Genomic DNA, 17,860 nt, shown 5'->3' with positions numbered 1-17,860 from the left:
ATTCTGAAATGCCCCGCATACTAACTTAAAGGAAGACAATTATAATTGAAGGTATAAAAATGTATTCTTATTTCCAATCTTCCATCTATACATGCGGTAATATTTCATATGTGTCACTTTTGGTTTAAAAGTTTACACGAATGCGCGTTGTGTGTTAAGAATTTCAGGGATTTTCAAAGAAAACTAACGAACTATGATGGTTGTACGCAGTATGTAGAATCTAAAAATGTGTCTTTGTTTAGTAATGGTGATAATTAAAGAAGCCCAACTTCAACACAAATTATTTATTTATGAAATAACGTTTCGGCCATTCGGCCTTCATCAGGTTGTATGTATATAATGAGCAGGAAATGACGTCAACATCAAATGACGTCAACGTTGATAACGTCAAAATATAGCATATATTTTTGCGCAAAATAATGTCTTATAGGATCTATAGAGATACAATTATACTGGTAAAAAGCAATATAAATGCATAAAAAAATCAATAAACCAGTATAAACTATGCAACAGGTATAAACCAGGGGCCGTATTCAATACCTTTTCTGTTAGATTCATCCTTATCTTAATTTGAAATCTTAAATCGGTCCTTAGATTGAAAATGTGAACTAAGATCGAAATCTAAGTCTTATTCTAAGATCCTCTCTTAGAACCACTCTCAGATTCGTCACCAAGCACGCGGTTCTAAATATAGATATTCTGTATTTTCCCAGCGTTAAAAATAGTAACAAAAATGCGCGGACGTTGTAGAAGTTATGCAGACGATGTAAACAAAGATTGCCGAGAATAACGAGAAAAAGAGAAATCCAAACTTTTCAAAAGAAGAATGTTTGTTAATTTGCAAGCTGATGGGGGAGGAGAGTGGCCACGGCATGTCAAAACACACCTTATATAAGAAAGGCTATACTTCAAGTAAGTATATCTTGTTATTTGCCAAGTAATTGAAAACTAAAGATAAAATTATCCTTGAAATGAAGAAAAAAAATATCATTCATAACCAATATCACGCTTTCTCATTGATATTCATTTTACTTTGAACATATTATAAATAAAAGAGAACGATAGATTAATTATATTTATAGGCAAATTATTTATTTGGAACAATTTTTTTGCCTAGTTAAAGTAATCCAGTTGCAGGTTTTCCCGTGCGACCCCCCCCCCCCAAAAAAAAAAAAAAAAAAAAAAAAAACAAACAAACAAAAAACACACAAACACTGTTGCCCGGAAATTATAGGCATTTTAAAATAATTTCTGTGTCAATATAATTTGTAAATGAAAAGTAGATAATCATGCAAATATTTAATGCTCCTGAAAATTCCTCCTTCTCCCCTAGTTGTGGATTCCTGGTCATGACATTTGAATTTATTGATAATTAATAATGAAAAATCATGCATGTACCGTATATTCATTTTTTAATAAAACAAATTGTCCTTAAGGAATCACCTCAGAGACGAAACGAAAAATGTGGGAGACTGTTGAGAGAAGCTTCAATGTCCAATCTACAGGAATACATAGAACTGTAGACCTTCTAACTAAGAAGTGGGACAACTTGACCCAAGTCCACCGCCCTAAGTTCATGGACTACAAAAGGCAGCTTCATCTGACAGGTTCATATTTTTCTCATTTTACATATATTTCTGAAATTAAATAAAAAGTTAAATCAATTCATGTTATTTATTAAATGAGGTAATCAATTAGGATCACAACTGTACTTGCAGTTTCAATAGTAATTGTAATATTATAACTACATACTGATTCCCTTTTTTAGACATATTAATAAATTTAAAAAGTGAATTTTGACACTTTCACATACTTATTATGTACATAAATATTTTGTTAATGAACTTTTGATTACATTAAGAATTAATTGAAATGAAATGAAATGACTCAACTCTCAACTTGCCATTATTTCCACCACACTTGGTGATATTCATATTATATACAAACAGTAATTAAAAATAGAAATGACAATACTGTACAAAAGTCACAAATAATTTATCAAAAGTTAATGGAAGTAAAACATTATTTTATTTCTTCAGGAAATGGCCAAAATACAGCCTCCTTGTCAGATTTGACAAATGCTGTCATTGATGTTATTGGCAGGGATGGCTGTGCCATGGATGGAATCGGTGGATCAGAATAATTTGATTCAACATGTACACAGGAAATATATCAATAGATGGAATATCTTACAAACCAAATTTGAGATCTGCAACAATAATGCATAATGCCAATGAACTTCATCTTGCTATATTACCATTGAAATAAATAACCAAATGGGTCAATATGTGATTATATGTGTACTGATTAGATGGTGTAAAATGATATTTTATAAGGCTTAAGTTCCACATCCTACCATATACAGAAATGAGTTGATGTGTGCATTTTCTCAAATAAACAATAATTATTTTAATCTTTATTTTTCAGCCAAAGCAGATCAGATGTTGGTCTCAATTAACAGCCTGTATATCAGTTTGTAAATGATTACACGTAAGTATCTCTCACAGTCACTTGTTGTATAACATTTTCGTCAAGCTGTTGATGTCATCTTTGTTATAAAAAGTATTCTTAGCTATTACTAACATATCCATATCTTTTAAACATTCATAACAATAACATCTGAATGTAACCAATACATTTTAAACATTAAAATATTCAAACATTGCCATTAATTTACACATTCACATGACTGAGACAATCATATCACTAAGACATTTATATGAATAAGACATTCATATCACTGTCAGATTCACATCACTAACACATCCATATTACTACCACATTCTTATCACTAAGACAATTATATCATATCACTAAGACAATTATATGACTTACATCACTCAGACAATCATATCACTAAGACAAACATATCACAAAGACATTGATATCACTAAGACATTCATATCACTAAGACATTTATATATAACAGGGTGAGATAACACTACAATGCACATTGATATAAAATAACATGAACACAGAAATGATTTCAGATGTATACCGACATGTACATGTAAATATCTAAGGACTTAAATAAAACATAGCACACATTCATTGATTTTTTGGTGCAATTTACTGCTTTAAAAGATGTTTCCTCTTGCCAAAAAATCCCCATAAAATTATATTTTCCAAAATAATTAATAAGATTTTCAGTGAATACAGCAATGAATTGCTTAAAAAAGATAACAACATCTTGATAAGACTACCCGGTAGCCATTTTAGATTAAATGCATAAAAAGGTAGAAATAGGTCTATTTTATATTATACTTTCAATTCAAACATAACTTTGTATTTTTCCCAAAGTTTCGAAAGTCCCAATTTGGTACCAGGTTCAATTCCAAAATATATCACAGACATTCTCGGGTATGATCAAGTTGGGAAAAACATTTAAAAATGACTCTCACATTCTAAACAAGTCAGCATAGTGACTTTTTTACAAGATTTGCAAAAATATGATAGCACATTTTAGAATTAGTTTGTAATTCCAGGACATATCAGCCAGTGTTGGAGGCAGATGAGGTTCCTGCCACGTTTCATCTTTTAAGACCTGAGGCTAGCACGACTTCCAAAGTGTTCACAACCTCTACATCATGCAATCAATGTTGCTGTCAGGAGTGTAAAGCAATCAGGCAGCTGCAAAAGAGAACATTAGAATTAGAAGTGGCTATTTTAGCAAAGCAATTAAAAAAAGAACAATAAAGATCAATATGCACATTGAGTGCTGATGCCAAATTTTATTAAAATTACATACAAATATTTAAGTTAAATTTTGTGGCATTGACAGGTTAAATTTGGAAAGAGATTACAGTAAAGGACCTCTAACTACATTCTTAATATCCGATATATGTCTGTTGCCAATTATCAGCACATTTTAGTACACTTTTATTATGGAACATAGTTATGTATTTTTTATACTCTTTTAAGTCTTTGATTAAAACTACTGTTAACTTGCAGGTACCGAGTATTTGGTAATCCACCTTGTTGTTCATTGATGGCAGAAATTATGCAACTTGTGTTCTGCACAACAGTGTTTTACCCATACCTTAAGTTATGTTTCAAGAGTAAGGCTCCAAATTTGATCAGTCTATGTACATTTTACTCAAGGGATATCCATTTTTAACTTATATGGGGGAAACTACTTTAAACTACATGTAATACCACTCCCCTACAGAATCAAAATTTACCCTATTCATTTGGGGTCCAAATTAGCAAAAAGACACACGCGACCATATACTGGAAAAAATATTTGCCTTTCCCCATTTGGGTTATATATTTAACTGAAAAAGCCATAAGATTAAGTGTTCATGAGCAGAATTTGTATTTTGTTCAATAGCATTTTACGTTGAAAACAAATTCTTAGATACATTATTGAATGTGCCATTGATACTTTATTTACTATTACTTTTAACAAAAGAATACATTTTATAAACATTGTCATAACATGACAAAAGATGCTAAAGCATACTTGGTAATGTTAATGTTGAAATAAAATTATTTTACCAAAGTATGTTGAAACAAAGTGGTCCTGTATCTTAGCCCAACAAGATTGTTAGCTTGAGGCTGCACCCTGCCATCATCACCATTTCCACCATTATTATTGTCTTCTATAGCTGCCATGGGAATGGCTCGCTGCTTGCAAATGTTGTGCAAAACACAACAAGCAATGACTAGCCTTTAAAACAGAAGTTATACATGTATAATATATATATATATATATATATATATATATATATATATATATATATATATATATATATATATATATATATATATATATTATACATGTATAACTTCTGTTAATAATTAACATTAGTTATAACTACTTCTAATAATTATATATATGTATTTGATGAGTTATAACTAACATAAGAATTTTAAAAAATTAGCTTCATGATTTTAAGCGCAATTCCTTTCCTCCTTTAATGTGTATACTATCACTTGTGTGACCGTTTAAATCTTAATACAAAATTTATTATGAATGTATACTGAAACTCTACACAACTTAACCAACAATATTGAATTCCGTATTGAATTAACATTCATAAAAAAACTTGTTCATATTATAATGTATTGCTGTACATGAGTTAAGTACTAAGTGTTACAATTAATTATTTAATGTAATTGTATTCTATATTCTGTAACATATTATCATTGTGATATTTTTATTTGAAGTTAAATTTCAAATAAATTAGGTTACACTTAAATTGTTCATCTTATATTATAATTCACCTACAGACTTTAACTGGCTGGAGGATTATTTCCCTATGAAGAATGCCAAATCTCCTCTTCAACTGACCTATCCCTCTCTCAACCAAAGCTCGGGTGACTTTGTGGCTCCTGCAATAAATATTATTGATGAAACAGCCTTTGTGTGTATGAAACAAAAATTGAGCTGCTAATGTAATGTTTATCTAAAAGTTGCATAAATTTTTGTTTTGATTCCAATTACATCTAGCAGATCAGACAACAGAATAAAATAATTTGGGCTCTCAATTTAATTTATTCAAAATTTAATCAACCACAATGTTACAAGATCAATACATGTAGGACTATGCATTTCAGATTATGCAGAGTTAAATTAATTTTGAAACATACCTGTTATAGGCTTGTTCGGCCTGGGTTTGCGGAGCTAGGAAAGGGGTAAGCAGCCACCTTTTGGCTGGATAGACGCTGTCCCCAAGCAGATGGAAAACGTGTGGCATGTGGCCATTCTCAAAAAGGTTGTTTAACGAGCTTTCTCTTAAAACTCTTCTGTCATGCACGGATCCAGGCCAGCGTGCAACAACATCAATTATATTGTACCATCCGTCAAAAACAACTTGAACATTTATACTATGTTTTCCTTTTCTATTGACATAAATTTCTTCATGTTGATTGGGTGAGGCAATGTTTCGAAAACCGTGCAATCCCCTGCATTTGCACGGCATTCCGTCTGAATTCTTCAACACTACCTGGAAACCTAATAAATTGCCTAATCAACGCAGGTGATGACAGAGCATTAATAACTTCAGTCAACACACGTGACACTGTTGGCTGACTGACGCCATGTATGTCCGCATCATTTAACTGTATTAAGCCAGTTGCTAAATATCGTAATGTAATCAAGATATTTTGTTCAGCATTTAAGGCGTTATTACTGGCTGCTTTAGGTGAAATGTTAGCCCCGATCAGCTGTGTTAAATAATTGATTCCAGCTGTGTCAAATCTGTATCTATTTATAATATCCATTTCAAGTCGAGTATCAAGATTCGGGGCACGATCCATGATCTGAAATAATAGCCTGACATGTTATTTAATCATAATTTAAATTAAAAAATAACATCATGACAAATACTTTGAAAATTTATCAATTTTGGCCGATAGTTTGCATTAAACTTACATGTAGCTTTTTAGTAAAGAAGTACTCATATTACCTGGTTGCAGCTGCACATTTTTACGAGAAGTATTAACATTCATGAACTTACCGTAGAAATATTTTCTTTACACAATTTTAAAGATTTCTTTACTAAGCTTATAAAAAAAATTATAGTAAATATATATGCTATCTCAGTTCACATGAATGGTTTCCTTTTAATTTATAAGAGATGTATTCTTATGAATCCAATCATTGATATTTTCACTATCATTACTTACAGTTGACTTTATTTCAGTTATATTATCAACATTGTTTCTTTCTGTTCTGAGATTAACCTTTGGAGAACCAGAAGATATTGAAGGGGGTAACATATAACAAGAATTGGATTGTGATACAAACAACACAAAACAAAACCCTCTTTTAATCACCCCCTTCAAATTGGAATCCAATCTCTATTACATCCAGATAATGATTTTTTTGGCATGTTATGATTTTAATTCGAGGTAACATTCTCCTTTCGAATTCTAAACATGTCTGACTGCTTTAACTATTTTATCACTGACAGTTGACATTTGAACATAACACACAGTCAAACAAATAAATTGACATAATTGTTTATTAACATGTGTCTAAGGTGGTAAACGAATATCTTTCATGTTATTAATCATCAAATGCCACATAAAAAAAATGGTTATCGACATGACATAAAAAATACCCATTGAAGAAATGTGAAACGGTTGAAATGAAACATTTCCGGAATATCGCGAAATTATATGATATAGTTAAGGCGTTCGCTAATGTAATATGCAGTAATTTTGCTGTTGGTAGCGAATCAATCAACACCAAAGAATGACAAATCAGACGAATAATACTGTAATAATTCCACGTTTTTACAACTCTTGCATGTGTTTTTAGGTGAGATATTTGTTCGACCTTCACATTTCCATTCCCACTCCCTATTGTACAGTAGGCTACAGAAAACCATAAAAAAGAAAATAGGTACTTACTGCTGAGCGACAGGAGCAGACTTTTTTTAAAATTCAACCAAAAACCCGTAAAATACCGTGATCTTATTATGTTATGAAATATTTAAGGAAGGTAAACACTTCCTTAACTTCTTCAAACGATCTTAGTTGAAATCTCAGATTCTTGAACTTACTAAGTCCAAATCTTAGAATCTGGTAGAATTGAGGACCAATCTAAGAACAAAACGACCAATCTAAGGATGAAACCAATCTAAGATACATATTGAATACGGCCCCAGATTAGTTTTGTGATTTTTTTTTTAATCTGCAAGAAGAATTAAAATAATATTTTTGAATTCATACCATTAGGAATGACTGTGCCAAGAATGTGCATCCATTTACTCTCCTTTAATAATCGTTTCCAATTGTTCTCAATTTTATCAATTGGCAAAAAAGAAAAATCATTGATACTGTGGTCTGGAGCATTAATATTTTCAGACACATTTGTATATGAATCTGGAAAATGCTTTATATAAAACTTATTCTTTGACTACATTTTGTTGTGTCTGACCAACATATTGCTTTTTACATTTTTTGCAATTGATAACATATATAACACCTGTAGAAGAACAGGACAATTCATGATTTATCTTAAATTCTTTGCAAAAATATGTACTTGAAAATTTGTCATTTTCAAAAAAAGTACAACAATGTGAACATGTGGATTTATTACATTTAGTAACGAACCCGTTAGTGACATCATTTGTAAGTTTAAGTTTCACAAGTATATCTTGAATATTTTTAGGCCGCTTATATGCAACAATACTATTTTTTAAGTACACATACACGCAACATGGGTTAATATTATCTGAAGCACAGGATTAATAAAAGGGATAAAGACTACTCTGAACGACAAAAAGGGATGTCATGATGCCCCCTTTTTAGACTAAAACAGCAACAACAACAATAAATGAAGAGCGTGGGCGTTCTCCCTGCGGATGCTTTGTGAATGTTTCCATCTGTAGTAACACTTACGTGACCTTAGATTTCCTTTAGTTCTTACGAACAAATTGACCACACCAAAAATTAACTCTAATCTGACTTAGGTTTCTGATTTGAACAAGATGGTGTTGGTGCTTGGTTACGCATTTTCGAACATCAGTATTTAAACTCACATTGTGTTTTATAACAAGACTATAACATCACTATTCATTCATTGACGTTTTTAAATAATTTCATATTAAACGTTCGATGTTTTTCTTTAATATTTCTTAACTTTGACTTTTATATTTGTGAAATTTGAATTATCCAGCTGGTCCACTTTTAGCAGTATCAGTGGCAATAACAAAATATAGGTTGACATTAGCACTATGATTTGTCAAATGAAATATCACGTAGAATAAAGAAACTACTGATAGTGCTAATTGTTTTATCACAATCACAGTTTTTTCACGGTATGTTTAATTATCGTAAGACTTACAACACCAATTCGCACTGGATTGACTGTTCTGAATGAGGGTATTAAGTTCTTTACGACAAGACAGGGCAAGCTTGTCTAGTAGAATTGCTCTATTGTGTACACTTTATAATAATTATTTATATCTACTCGCCTTATATAGCGGTAAAGTCATAGCAGTCGTATGTTATTGCTTTCCAAGAGTTTTGTACCCGCGTTCGTTTCTCCGAAAATACGTCTCTCGTATTGATCTCTCTCCTACTTAACTGTCTTAGTCTTAGAATTTCCCCAAATCACTGTGAGTAATGTATATAAGAAAGACAACATGTTTTGTTAGGTCGTATTAGGGTTTTACATATAACTTAATAACTGATATGGATGAAGGAGTACTGGGCGAAATATAAAAACGCGTATACGAGATTGACAATAGAAGTGGAGTGCGAAGATTAATACGAGTATGAAAAGAAAATAAAATGTATCAAACCTCCAGATGGTTAACTTGGCAATGATCGTTAAATTGACCAAGTGAATGGACATGGCCATTTCAATGATTAAGTTTATGTTTCCAGAGATGCAAGTTGGTTCAATATGCGAACGTGATATGATTAAAGTGTTATATGGCATCATTTATCAAAACTAGTTAATGAGACAATTTTGCAAACAGACGTATAGCTAGATGAAGCAAAGTAAAACTTAACTTTACGGATTACGATAGTTTATGGGTAGTATTCGTGATGTTAAATACTGTTTGCCCCCAAAAAAAGATATCTTTAATTTATTGTGTTAATTATATCACCTCGTGTTTTTTGCGAACCTAATTTTAAGCTAAGATTTTGCCTGATGGGAGTAACACCACTGCAAAATGTACATGTATGAATGCTTTGCGTGGTTTTGATCCTACTTTTCAAGTATTTAAGTATTCCATCGGTTAATATGTTTAACTTAGTGTTTCATCTCTCTTTAACCAATCAGTACAAAAATGTCCCGATAATCATTTAATTCAATGTGCGTATAATAGGGCTGTAATTGCGATGTCGGACACAGAATGCCTATGTCACCATACAATATTTCAACAGGGAAGCAAATTCTTTATTGTAAAGGCTTTTCGATAGATCATACATATTGACCTTAAATACATGTTGGTATGTACATTTACTAAGGTTTCATTTAATTACGAAAAAGGAAGAACATGAAAACACTCCTTAAAACCTTTAAAGAGCAAACACTCATTTTCTTTCTGACGACAGGATGATCAGATCAACAAATCAGATTGCACGCCTGTCAGCATCCGTTGCAAACGGCTTTCCAAGAAACCAAAGTAAGACCATAATTTTAAGTTGACGTAAAGGTGATACATGCTATAAACCTTTCTTTTTCTCAAATAGTGACACAAATAACATACGGGAAGTTAATGTATGCAAACAAAACACAAACACAGTTGGAGGCTTAGGTAAGCTAATATACATTTAAAAGAGTAAAACTATGAAAAATGTTTTTCAGAGCCGTGGTCTGAGCTTAAGACACAAAACTTCAGTGAATATTGGCAAAGATTCGTATAATCCACAATAATGTATACGTATAGTTTAAAGCATCTACAGGCTACACTTTGATAAAAAGTAACTTTCTTAAGTGTACTTTTTGAACATAGACAGAGAAGGGAGATATTTAATACGCCTTCGTGTATAAGAATGCCTCTGTGTCGGTCTTACCAATCAAATATTTCCTTGCAGGAATGTTTAATCTGTAATTGCTCTGTCGAAAACCATTGAACGATGACTCTCAAAAGTTTAACACTATAGATATACATCATTGCAAAGTTGCCAGCTTCCAGTAAGAGCAACCTACACCAAAAACATGTATGAGATTGTCAATTATTTTATTACGGTGATGAGGCATACCGGATTCTTTCATAGCAAACAATCTCCAGTTTATTGAACTCATAATAATCGTCATAACAGCTATTCTCGCTATAAATGAGGCAAGCATATCAATTTAATTTCCATGTCCGACTACATAGGAAATACGGGACATTAAACAAACCAGACTATCCATTACGTTAAAGATCACTTTAAATAAATGATATTCATATTAAATTGTTTAAAAAAATCTACAAGGAACATATTTATACCATTGAATTCATTTCGTTAAATGGCACTTTTTACTTCTTATGTGACGTTGAAGACATTATATCAAATATTATTTTTCGAAATCCGACAAACACTATGGTTAAAGTTAATCACCTTCATTAAATAACGCTTTTGAAAGCGTTGTACGACTTCGAAGTCTGGTTCACTTGTCTGTAACGTTCCACATGGCACCAGACATCAGATGTACAGTCACTTTTAGTACGGATAAAGGGTTATGCATAAACCATTTGTAAAATGTTAAAAAATATGTGAACAAGAACTTTTAAAAGGATTCATTGCGTCGTAAAATATGATATGGTATACACATTACTCTAAAGAGTCTTATCGACTTCACTCCATCCGCTCAATTTCGTTCTCATGCAAGAGCATCTACGTTGTATAAATCCTCATTTTATAGGTTTATATCTAACTGCTACATACAGCCCCTCTTTTGGCGCAGATGTTTAAAGTAAGAGTTAAAACAATGTAGCCATATAAAAAGTGTGGAGTTTTAATAGTGAAATAACGTCAGTAAAAATTTAAATCTTTCACTGCAAAATCAGGAGTGAAGGTATTGACTTCAAAAACTAACTTTGAAATCAATTGAAGTGTTTCCCCTTTTAGTAAATCCGAGCAAGTAGTATTTAATTTAATATATTTTCAAACTGTCTGACCGTGTAATACGATTTTTTTTTATAGTTCACGCAACAATTTCCTCATAAACTAAACTACCCCACCACAAGTTTTGTCAGCAACGAAGAGTGGTCTAGCCCTGACTTAAAAACGACCCGTCTGTAAGCGAATAAGAAAGATGGAGATTTAATATAAATGGATTATGGCCCAAAATGCCCCATACTTACAAATATTCTGAATTCGTTGAACACTGTACATTATCTGACGACTCGTGACAGATCCTATATTTATATTAATGCGTCCATCCTCTTTCGTATAATAGCAAGATCATTAGTTTTGAAAGATAAAATAAAACCCAAAGCAAGTGTTAAAATGGAATATAGTATTGGATGGCAAACAAACGACTGATCAAAATGTGTACACCGGTCATTATTTCAAATATTTTTCAATACAAACAATCGTTGTGAAAGTAAGTTTGGTCCAAAAAGCGCAAACGCCATGATAGTATTAACCGTTCGTTAATTAAGCAAATGTATTTAAGCTACAGTTAAGTCCCATCCGCTTAAGGAGCCCTGCCTTTGGTTTTTCACCAGAGTTTGATTGGGGTTTAGTTTTGTTAAAACACATCGACAAACCTTTTTCACGATACGGCCGTCTGTCACTGTCAAAACATTATTTTTGAAACAGGTTTGTCGAAGTGTTTGATGAAACTAATGACCTTATCAATTATCGGTAATTAAACAAATGCGGGGCTCTTTAAGCGTCGTAGACTGCCTTTTGTTTTATTTAAAATGTTGTTGTAAAAGAAAAGTTATCTTTGATTTTATTCTTCGTTTTAAGCAAAATGTTGTCTTCCGACGTACCATGTGTGAGGTAATTTATCACGTGGTATACACACACTGGTTACCAAAAGTACGATTTAACGGAGAAGCTTAAACTTATTTATTTTATATGTAAATACGATATTATGAATCCGTCCTTTTTCATGGAGTATAAAGTTCATAAGTTTTAAAGTGACACTCTTATTCAAAATCAATACATACACATGTATAACAATCATTAATTTTGACTGATAAACCTTTAACTACTTACTAAATAATGCATTTATTGAAAATATTATTTACTGAAAACAAGATCGTGCTAAACGCTTAAAGATTTACTGTGGTCTACTATAGTCTCATAAGGTAAAATATACCGTGTTGTATGCTCATTTCTTTCCAATTTTCGACACTTATTCATCCTTTATTGGAATGTTAAATCAATATTAAATATTGTGGTAAACCTTATCTGGGAGTAAGAGTAAATCTTTAAAAGGTAGAATAATAACCAAAGCAAGTCTTTGTACCGAATATGTCATTTATTAAACAAATGACTGATCGAAATATATACAAAGTTCAAGAGTTCAATATTTTGCAATACAAGCAATCATTTTTAAACTAGGTTGCGTATGAAAAGCGCCAAACACTTTTTAACAATCATCCAACAAAAATATCATGAAAGAGCAATGCATATAATGCATGTTCAATTAAAATGACACAAGTGTCAACGCAATTTGACGATACACTTCGAAATACAACGAACACGCTAAGAAATGGACTTACAGACCATGGAAGGAGTTACTTTAGTTTATCATGGATCTACAAATAAAAACGCATATTCTCGCAGAACGCAATTCAGTCCGCAAGAACAATAAAACACATGCAGAGGCGCTGTCCGTGTCAGGGTTTGCTGATATGGAAATGGTTTCATGTTTCCTGAAACCCAATTAAGATCAGCAAGACTGTGTTCTAATATTTCAAATGTATATAACTGGTTTCCATTGATTTTCGCAAGCATTGGCTCGTTCCAAGAATATTTTTTTTTGAAAGTTCTCAAAACGTTCAATCTGTGAGAGTGCAGCTTTAAGAATAGTCTTGAAACAAGATCGTTGTACGTGGTACGCTGAAATATAATTAAGCGTTATTCGGGTCGCACAATCGAAATAAAGTTTATTTTTACTGTTTACTCATGATTCAGGTACTTTATAGCTTGTCAACCAAAGGATTAATCGAAGACAATTAACTTTGGTGATGAAAATGGTTTGGCATGTCATATTATAAGACAACGATATAACAAATTTAGACGACCTATGTACTGAGTCTTCTGTAAATTCGATTAGAGTGTCAACAAGAGAACATCGTTGTTCATCGAAATAAACATGAAACCATCGGAGAGAATCAATATCACCTGTAGTTCATTACATTATGTAGATAAACTATTATTAAGGGCGTTTGGAATCGTCTTGCGTATTTTTTTGATTAGGGCACCCAACAGTTTTAAATAATGCAGACTTGTCATAGTTTTTCCGATCTTAGTACACAACGTAATGATAGATAAGAGAGTGTTTGTTTACTTATTTGTGGAAAAAGGTCATAAGCCCATCTGGCATAACACGTACGAAAAATATGGCGGCAAATAGCGGCAATAACACAGTAATGCAACAATAAATATAAATAGAAATAGTAAAAATCATAATGATGCAGACATAGAGATGTACACCACTTGTTTGTTTTTATCTTTTGCTTTTTAAATGTGTTTGATTCACTTAAGGTTATTGCGTAATTGTTAATAAACAAATAAATGACAATTACACCAAACTCATACATATAACATGGAGTATAACGTAGTGTTTCTTTATTCAAATGCTTTTCATTACATTTTTCAAATCAGCTTCATTTTTTCATGCTAAACAGTTCCATTAATTTATGCATACTTGGGCGTTGTCTCTAATACCTAGATTACTATCAAACGCTTGATGCATTATGCAATGTGCACTCTAAAATAAAATCATATTCGTCTTCTGATAAATAACAAATAGGTCATATACGTTCGTGTCAGGATGTCGATAACTGTATATTCCATCTACATATTCCAATGCTTAATCTGTGTGAAGATAGCAGGAATTTCAGACATAGACTGACGGATATATGTAAATAATATAAATTCTAGCTCTACTCAATGCATTAAGTCTACCATAACAATATTGGATGAACTTATCTTTCACATGCAATTTCTCTTATGACAAAAATAGTTTCACATAACATTTTTCTTGAGAAAACCATGCATAAAAAAAACCCGAACTACAAAGAAGATCTGAATACCATTTCGGTATTAACAATCCTTGATAAACACCTCTACTTTGTTGTTTTATTTTAAAAAGTATATGTTTGTGGAGTATTGTGTTGTTCCATGTGTCTGGTTTGTGATTTTTTTCCTTTTTGTAATCTATGTCTTTGGCGTTAATGTATACTTTGATAAGATTACCATTTACGTTTCTACTTTATTCGGGATTGCTGGGATAAGAGTGAGGTTGTGCATACAATCTGATTTAAACCCCCAGTAAATTTACATTTTACTGACCGTTCCAAGGAGGTACCTAACAATTCTTGATAAACATACCTATTGTTTTATATATAGTATGTATGCACTGTGCTGTTTGTTGAGTTTGTGCTGTTCTTCTATGTTTCTTGTTTGTGATTTTGTGTTCTTTGTCTTTGGCGTTTGCCCAGTGCCACTAAACTGGGTTTATGTTTAAACTTTTTGCTACTGAGCTTGTTTCTGTAGCTTTTTGCATAAATATTGTTGCACTTTGTTCTTTACCATTATGATTTAGTGATGTAAACATATTTTTGCATGTATATCCAAAAGGCTGTCCTTAAACCTTTTGACTTTTTAAACCACCAGAATGACATTAAATGCAATAACAAAATGATTCAAAGCTGAAAGTATAATCTAATTTAAACGCGCACTACGTCATTACAAAATTTGCGTATCACGTGACTTATATACTAAGGATTTCACATTTTTATGAATAAGAACGTTTTGATTTTTATGTAGTTTTTTTCCGGTTATACATCTTAAAAAACTTATTTTATCATTATTTTACTTTATGATAAAGATATAGTATGAAAATTAATTTGGCCTTAGCCGGGTGCAAACCCACGCCGATAAAGTCAAGATAAAAACAAACTTACTGTAAACTGAACCATAAGACCACGATGAGGACTTCGGTACTTTTGACACCTGAATCATACATCCTTAATATCACGTGACAACATCAATCAAACAATTACGCAACAACAAAGCATTGAAATTACGGTCTCCAGCGACGATATTTGAGCAAATATCAACAGTTGCTTAAGGGTTTCAGCTTTTCATATCTGGTTTTGAACACTTCAACTGGTTTGTCACACTTTATTTCGGCAAACACAAAGGGTGCATTTTACAAATGATGAACATAAGTACATATCTTTTTTCACTTAACAGCTTTGATGCTATGCTCCATCCACTTATAAGCCTTATTAACATATAGTAAGTCAGTGGACCAGTTTGAAATTTCATTGGTATTTCACATACATATTTTTCTTAAATAAAAAGCCGTGTGGCCCTCGGTAATTTATCAAACATGATGCGAGACTCTTTCATAGTTATATACTCATTTTTTTTCTTTATTTTTCTAATCCTAAGTGGCACTGAAGCTTTAAGCATACTAGAAACCATTTTTGTACTTGTTATTATCCGTATACACCAGTTTTACCCAGTATTTAATTTTATTCATATATCTTATTGTTTTAAAAATCTTACCAATCTATTTCAACGTAAATTAAAATTCTTTGTTGTCTTTTTTGACACCGAGTAGACGTTAGTAGAACTTCTCGACCTGAATAATTTAAAACTGGGAAAATTAGTTTGCCGAATAGATCAAGAATTTGCTTTATAAATTACCGATCTACAAGTAAACTTATAAAGATACTATTTGAAAACTATTTTAAGTGCTTGGCCTGCTAATGTAATTTGGACATTCGATAAGGATCTTTCTTCACCAAACACAACACAAAGATATGAAGACCTATTGTCGTTTCCAAATGTCGCATTATTGTTATAAAGTTTTAAACATTTCCAAATCGCCCTGCCTTACTATATATCATGAATTTTGTTTCTGCGGAACATTAAACTTATCTGCAGCTTATTTGATGATGTGCAAATATACAAATATAATCAGCATATTTAATAAAAATACTTTTCACATATCGACATCAATCCCAACTAAACCTTTATGCATACACTTATAAAATAGGTCATTCAGAAACACCGAGAAAAAGAAAGGCGACATACATAATCCTTGTCCTATACCGAGAGTACAATTTAAACCATCGGCTTATTCATAATTACGTTTAATTACAGTCTGGAAGAGGAATCCTTTAAAAATACAAAGTGCATCCAAAATATGGAAATAACGGTTTATGTTTGATTGAGACTGACAGCAATGGTAAGTACAAGTCTGGCAGCGCTCCTAGTAGCGTCTTAAGTGATTTTCAATGTTCAAGAATATCTTGTTCGTGTTCAATTCTCTCGAGGGACAAGAAAATAAAGAACATTTTAGTGAACGATTTATTGCCACATACACTGTAGGGAAGCCCTTGTGGTTTTTGCGTGTATCGAATGTCAACAACTGTTGTTTTCGGTGGCTGTTAACAATATTTTCAACTTTCGCAAAGTCGGATATCACTACAACGAAACACTTAGACTTGCTATTGTTTATTTTTTACTTCGGAAATTCGGTATCAATTAATTAGCAGATATAGAATACTTCCTTAAGTAATAAAATGTGTCTTGGCTACTTCCTAAAAGGTCTCGTATTTTCATTGTACGTTGAAAATGGCAGGAAATAGGAGTGTCTGACACAGACTGTTTTCAAAACGTCTTTATGATTATCACGTTGAGTTCGGTGTGTAAACACGATTTATTCCTCTTTATGTTGTGAATTAATTTTGATTTAAATTTAACGCTATCTGTCAAATGCCCAAATATGGAATGGCTTGAAGTCAAGGGAGGCTTCTCCAGCGAAACAAGTCAGAAGTGACTGAATTCACTTTTTTAGCAAAATAAGGAGAAAATGTATATCTCCAAAAATGTATCTCAGCAAAGAAACACTGTTAGCATTAACACGAAAACAATTAAAAAATCTCACAGCACAAAAAATAAAAAAACGGTACTTATTTTACAAGCATCAACAAATCGTCATTTCTTGAAGACGTAAAGCGGTCGTTTTAACAAAAGTGAATGTTAATAAGAATTTTTGGCGACCATCGGCAGAATTGAGGGTACTTCGTGAGTCAATCGCTATAGATGACGCGAATTTGCCTTCTTTTCATATTGGCGAGCTGCTCATGTTTATATGAATGAATATGTTACCTTTTATGATTTTCGAATTGGTAAACAACTAGTTGTCTAAATAGATTGGAAGTGTTCTTTGCTTCGTGCTTATACTCATGTATCTTTCAATACC

At 32.0% G+C, this 17,860-nt stretch overlaps 1 protein-coding gene across 1 annotated transcript; it reads left to right on the top strand.

Moving 5' to 3' along the window:
• Nucleotides 1-504: 504 nt before the first annotated feature.
• Nucleotides 505-3,612, top strand: LOC128220176 (uncharacterized). Its single transcript, XM_052928452.1, has 4 exons — nucleotides 505-513; nucleotides 777-912; nucleotides 1,437-1,607; nucleotides 2,040-3,612. The coding sequence occupies exons 1-4, from the start codon at nucleotides 505-507 to the stop codon at nucleotides 2,141-2,143; spliced, it is 420 nt and encodes a 139-aa protein (XP_052784412.1). The 3' UTR covers nucleotides 2,144-3,612.
• Nucleotides 3,613-17,860: the final 14,248 nt, after the last annotated feature.

The sequence above is a fragment of the Mya arenaria genome, chromosome 15, assembly GCF_026914265.1.
Source record: "Mya arenaria isolate MELC-2E11 chromosome 15, ASM2691426v1".
NCBI lineage: Eukaryota > Metazoa > Mollusca > Bivalvia > Myida > Myidae > Mya > Mya arenaria.
This window is presented reverse-complemented; position numbering and strand designations above follow the sequence as displayed.

What these genes read in the sequence shown, in the direction of transcription:
- LOC128220176 (XM_052928452.1), top strand. An exon ending in TAAGAAAGGCTATACTTCAA is followed by an intron (nt 913 to 1,436) that starts GTAAGTATATCT and finishes ATTGTCCTTAAG; the next exon opens with GAATCACCTCAGAGACGAAA. An exon ending in AAGGCAGCTTCATCTGACAG is followed by an intron (nt 1,608 to 2,039) that starts GTTCATATTTTT and finishes TTATTTCTTCAG; the next exon opens with GAAATGGCCAAAATACAGCC.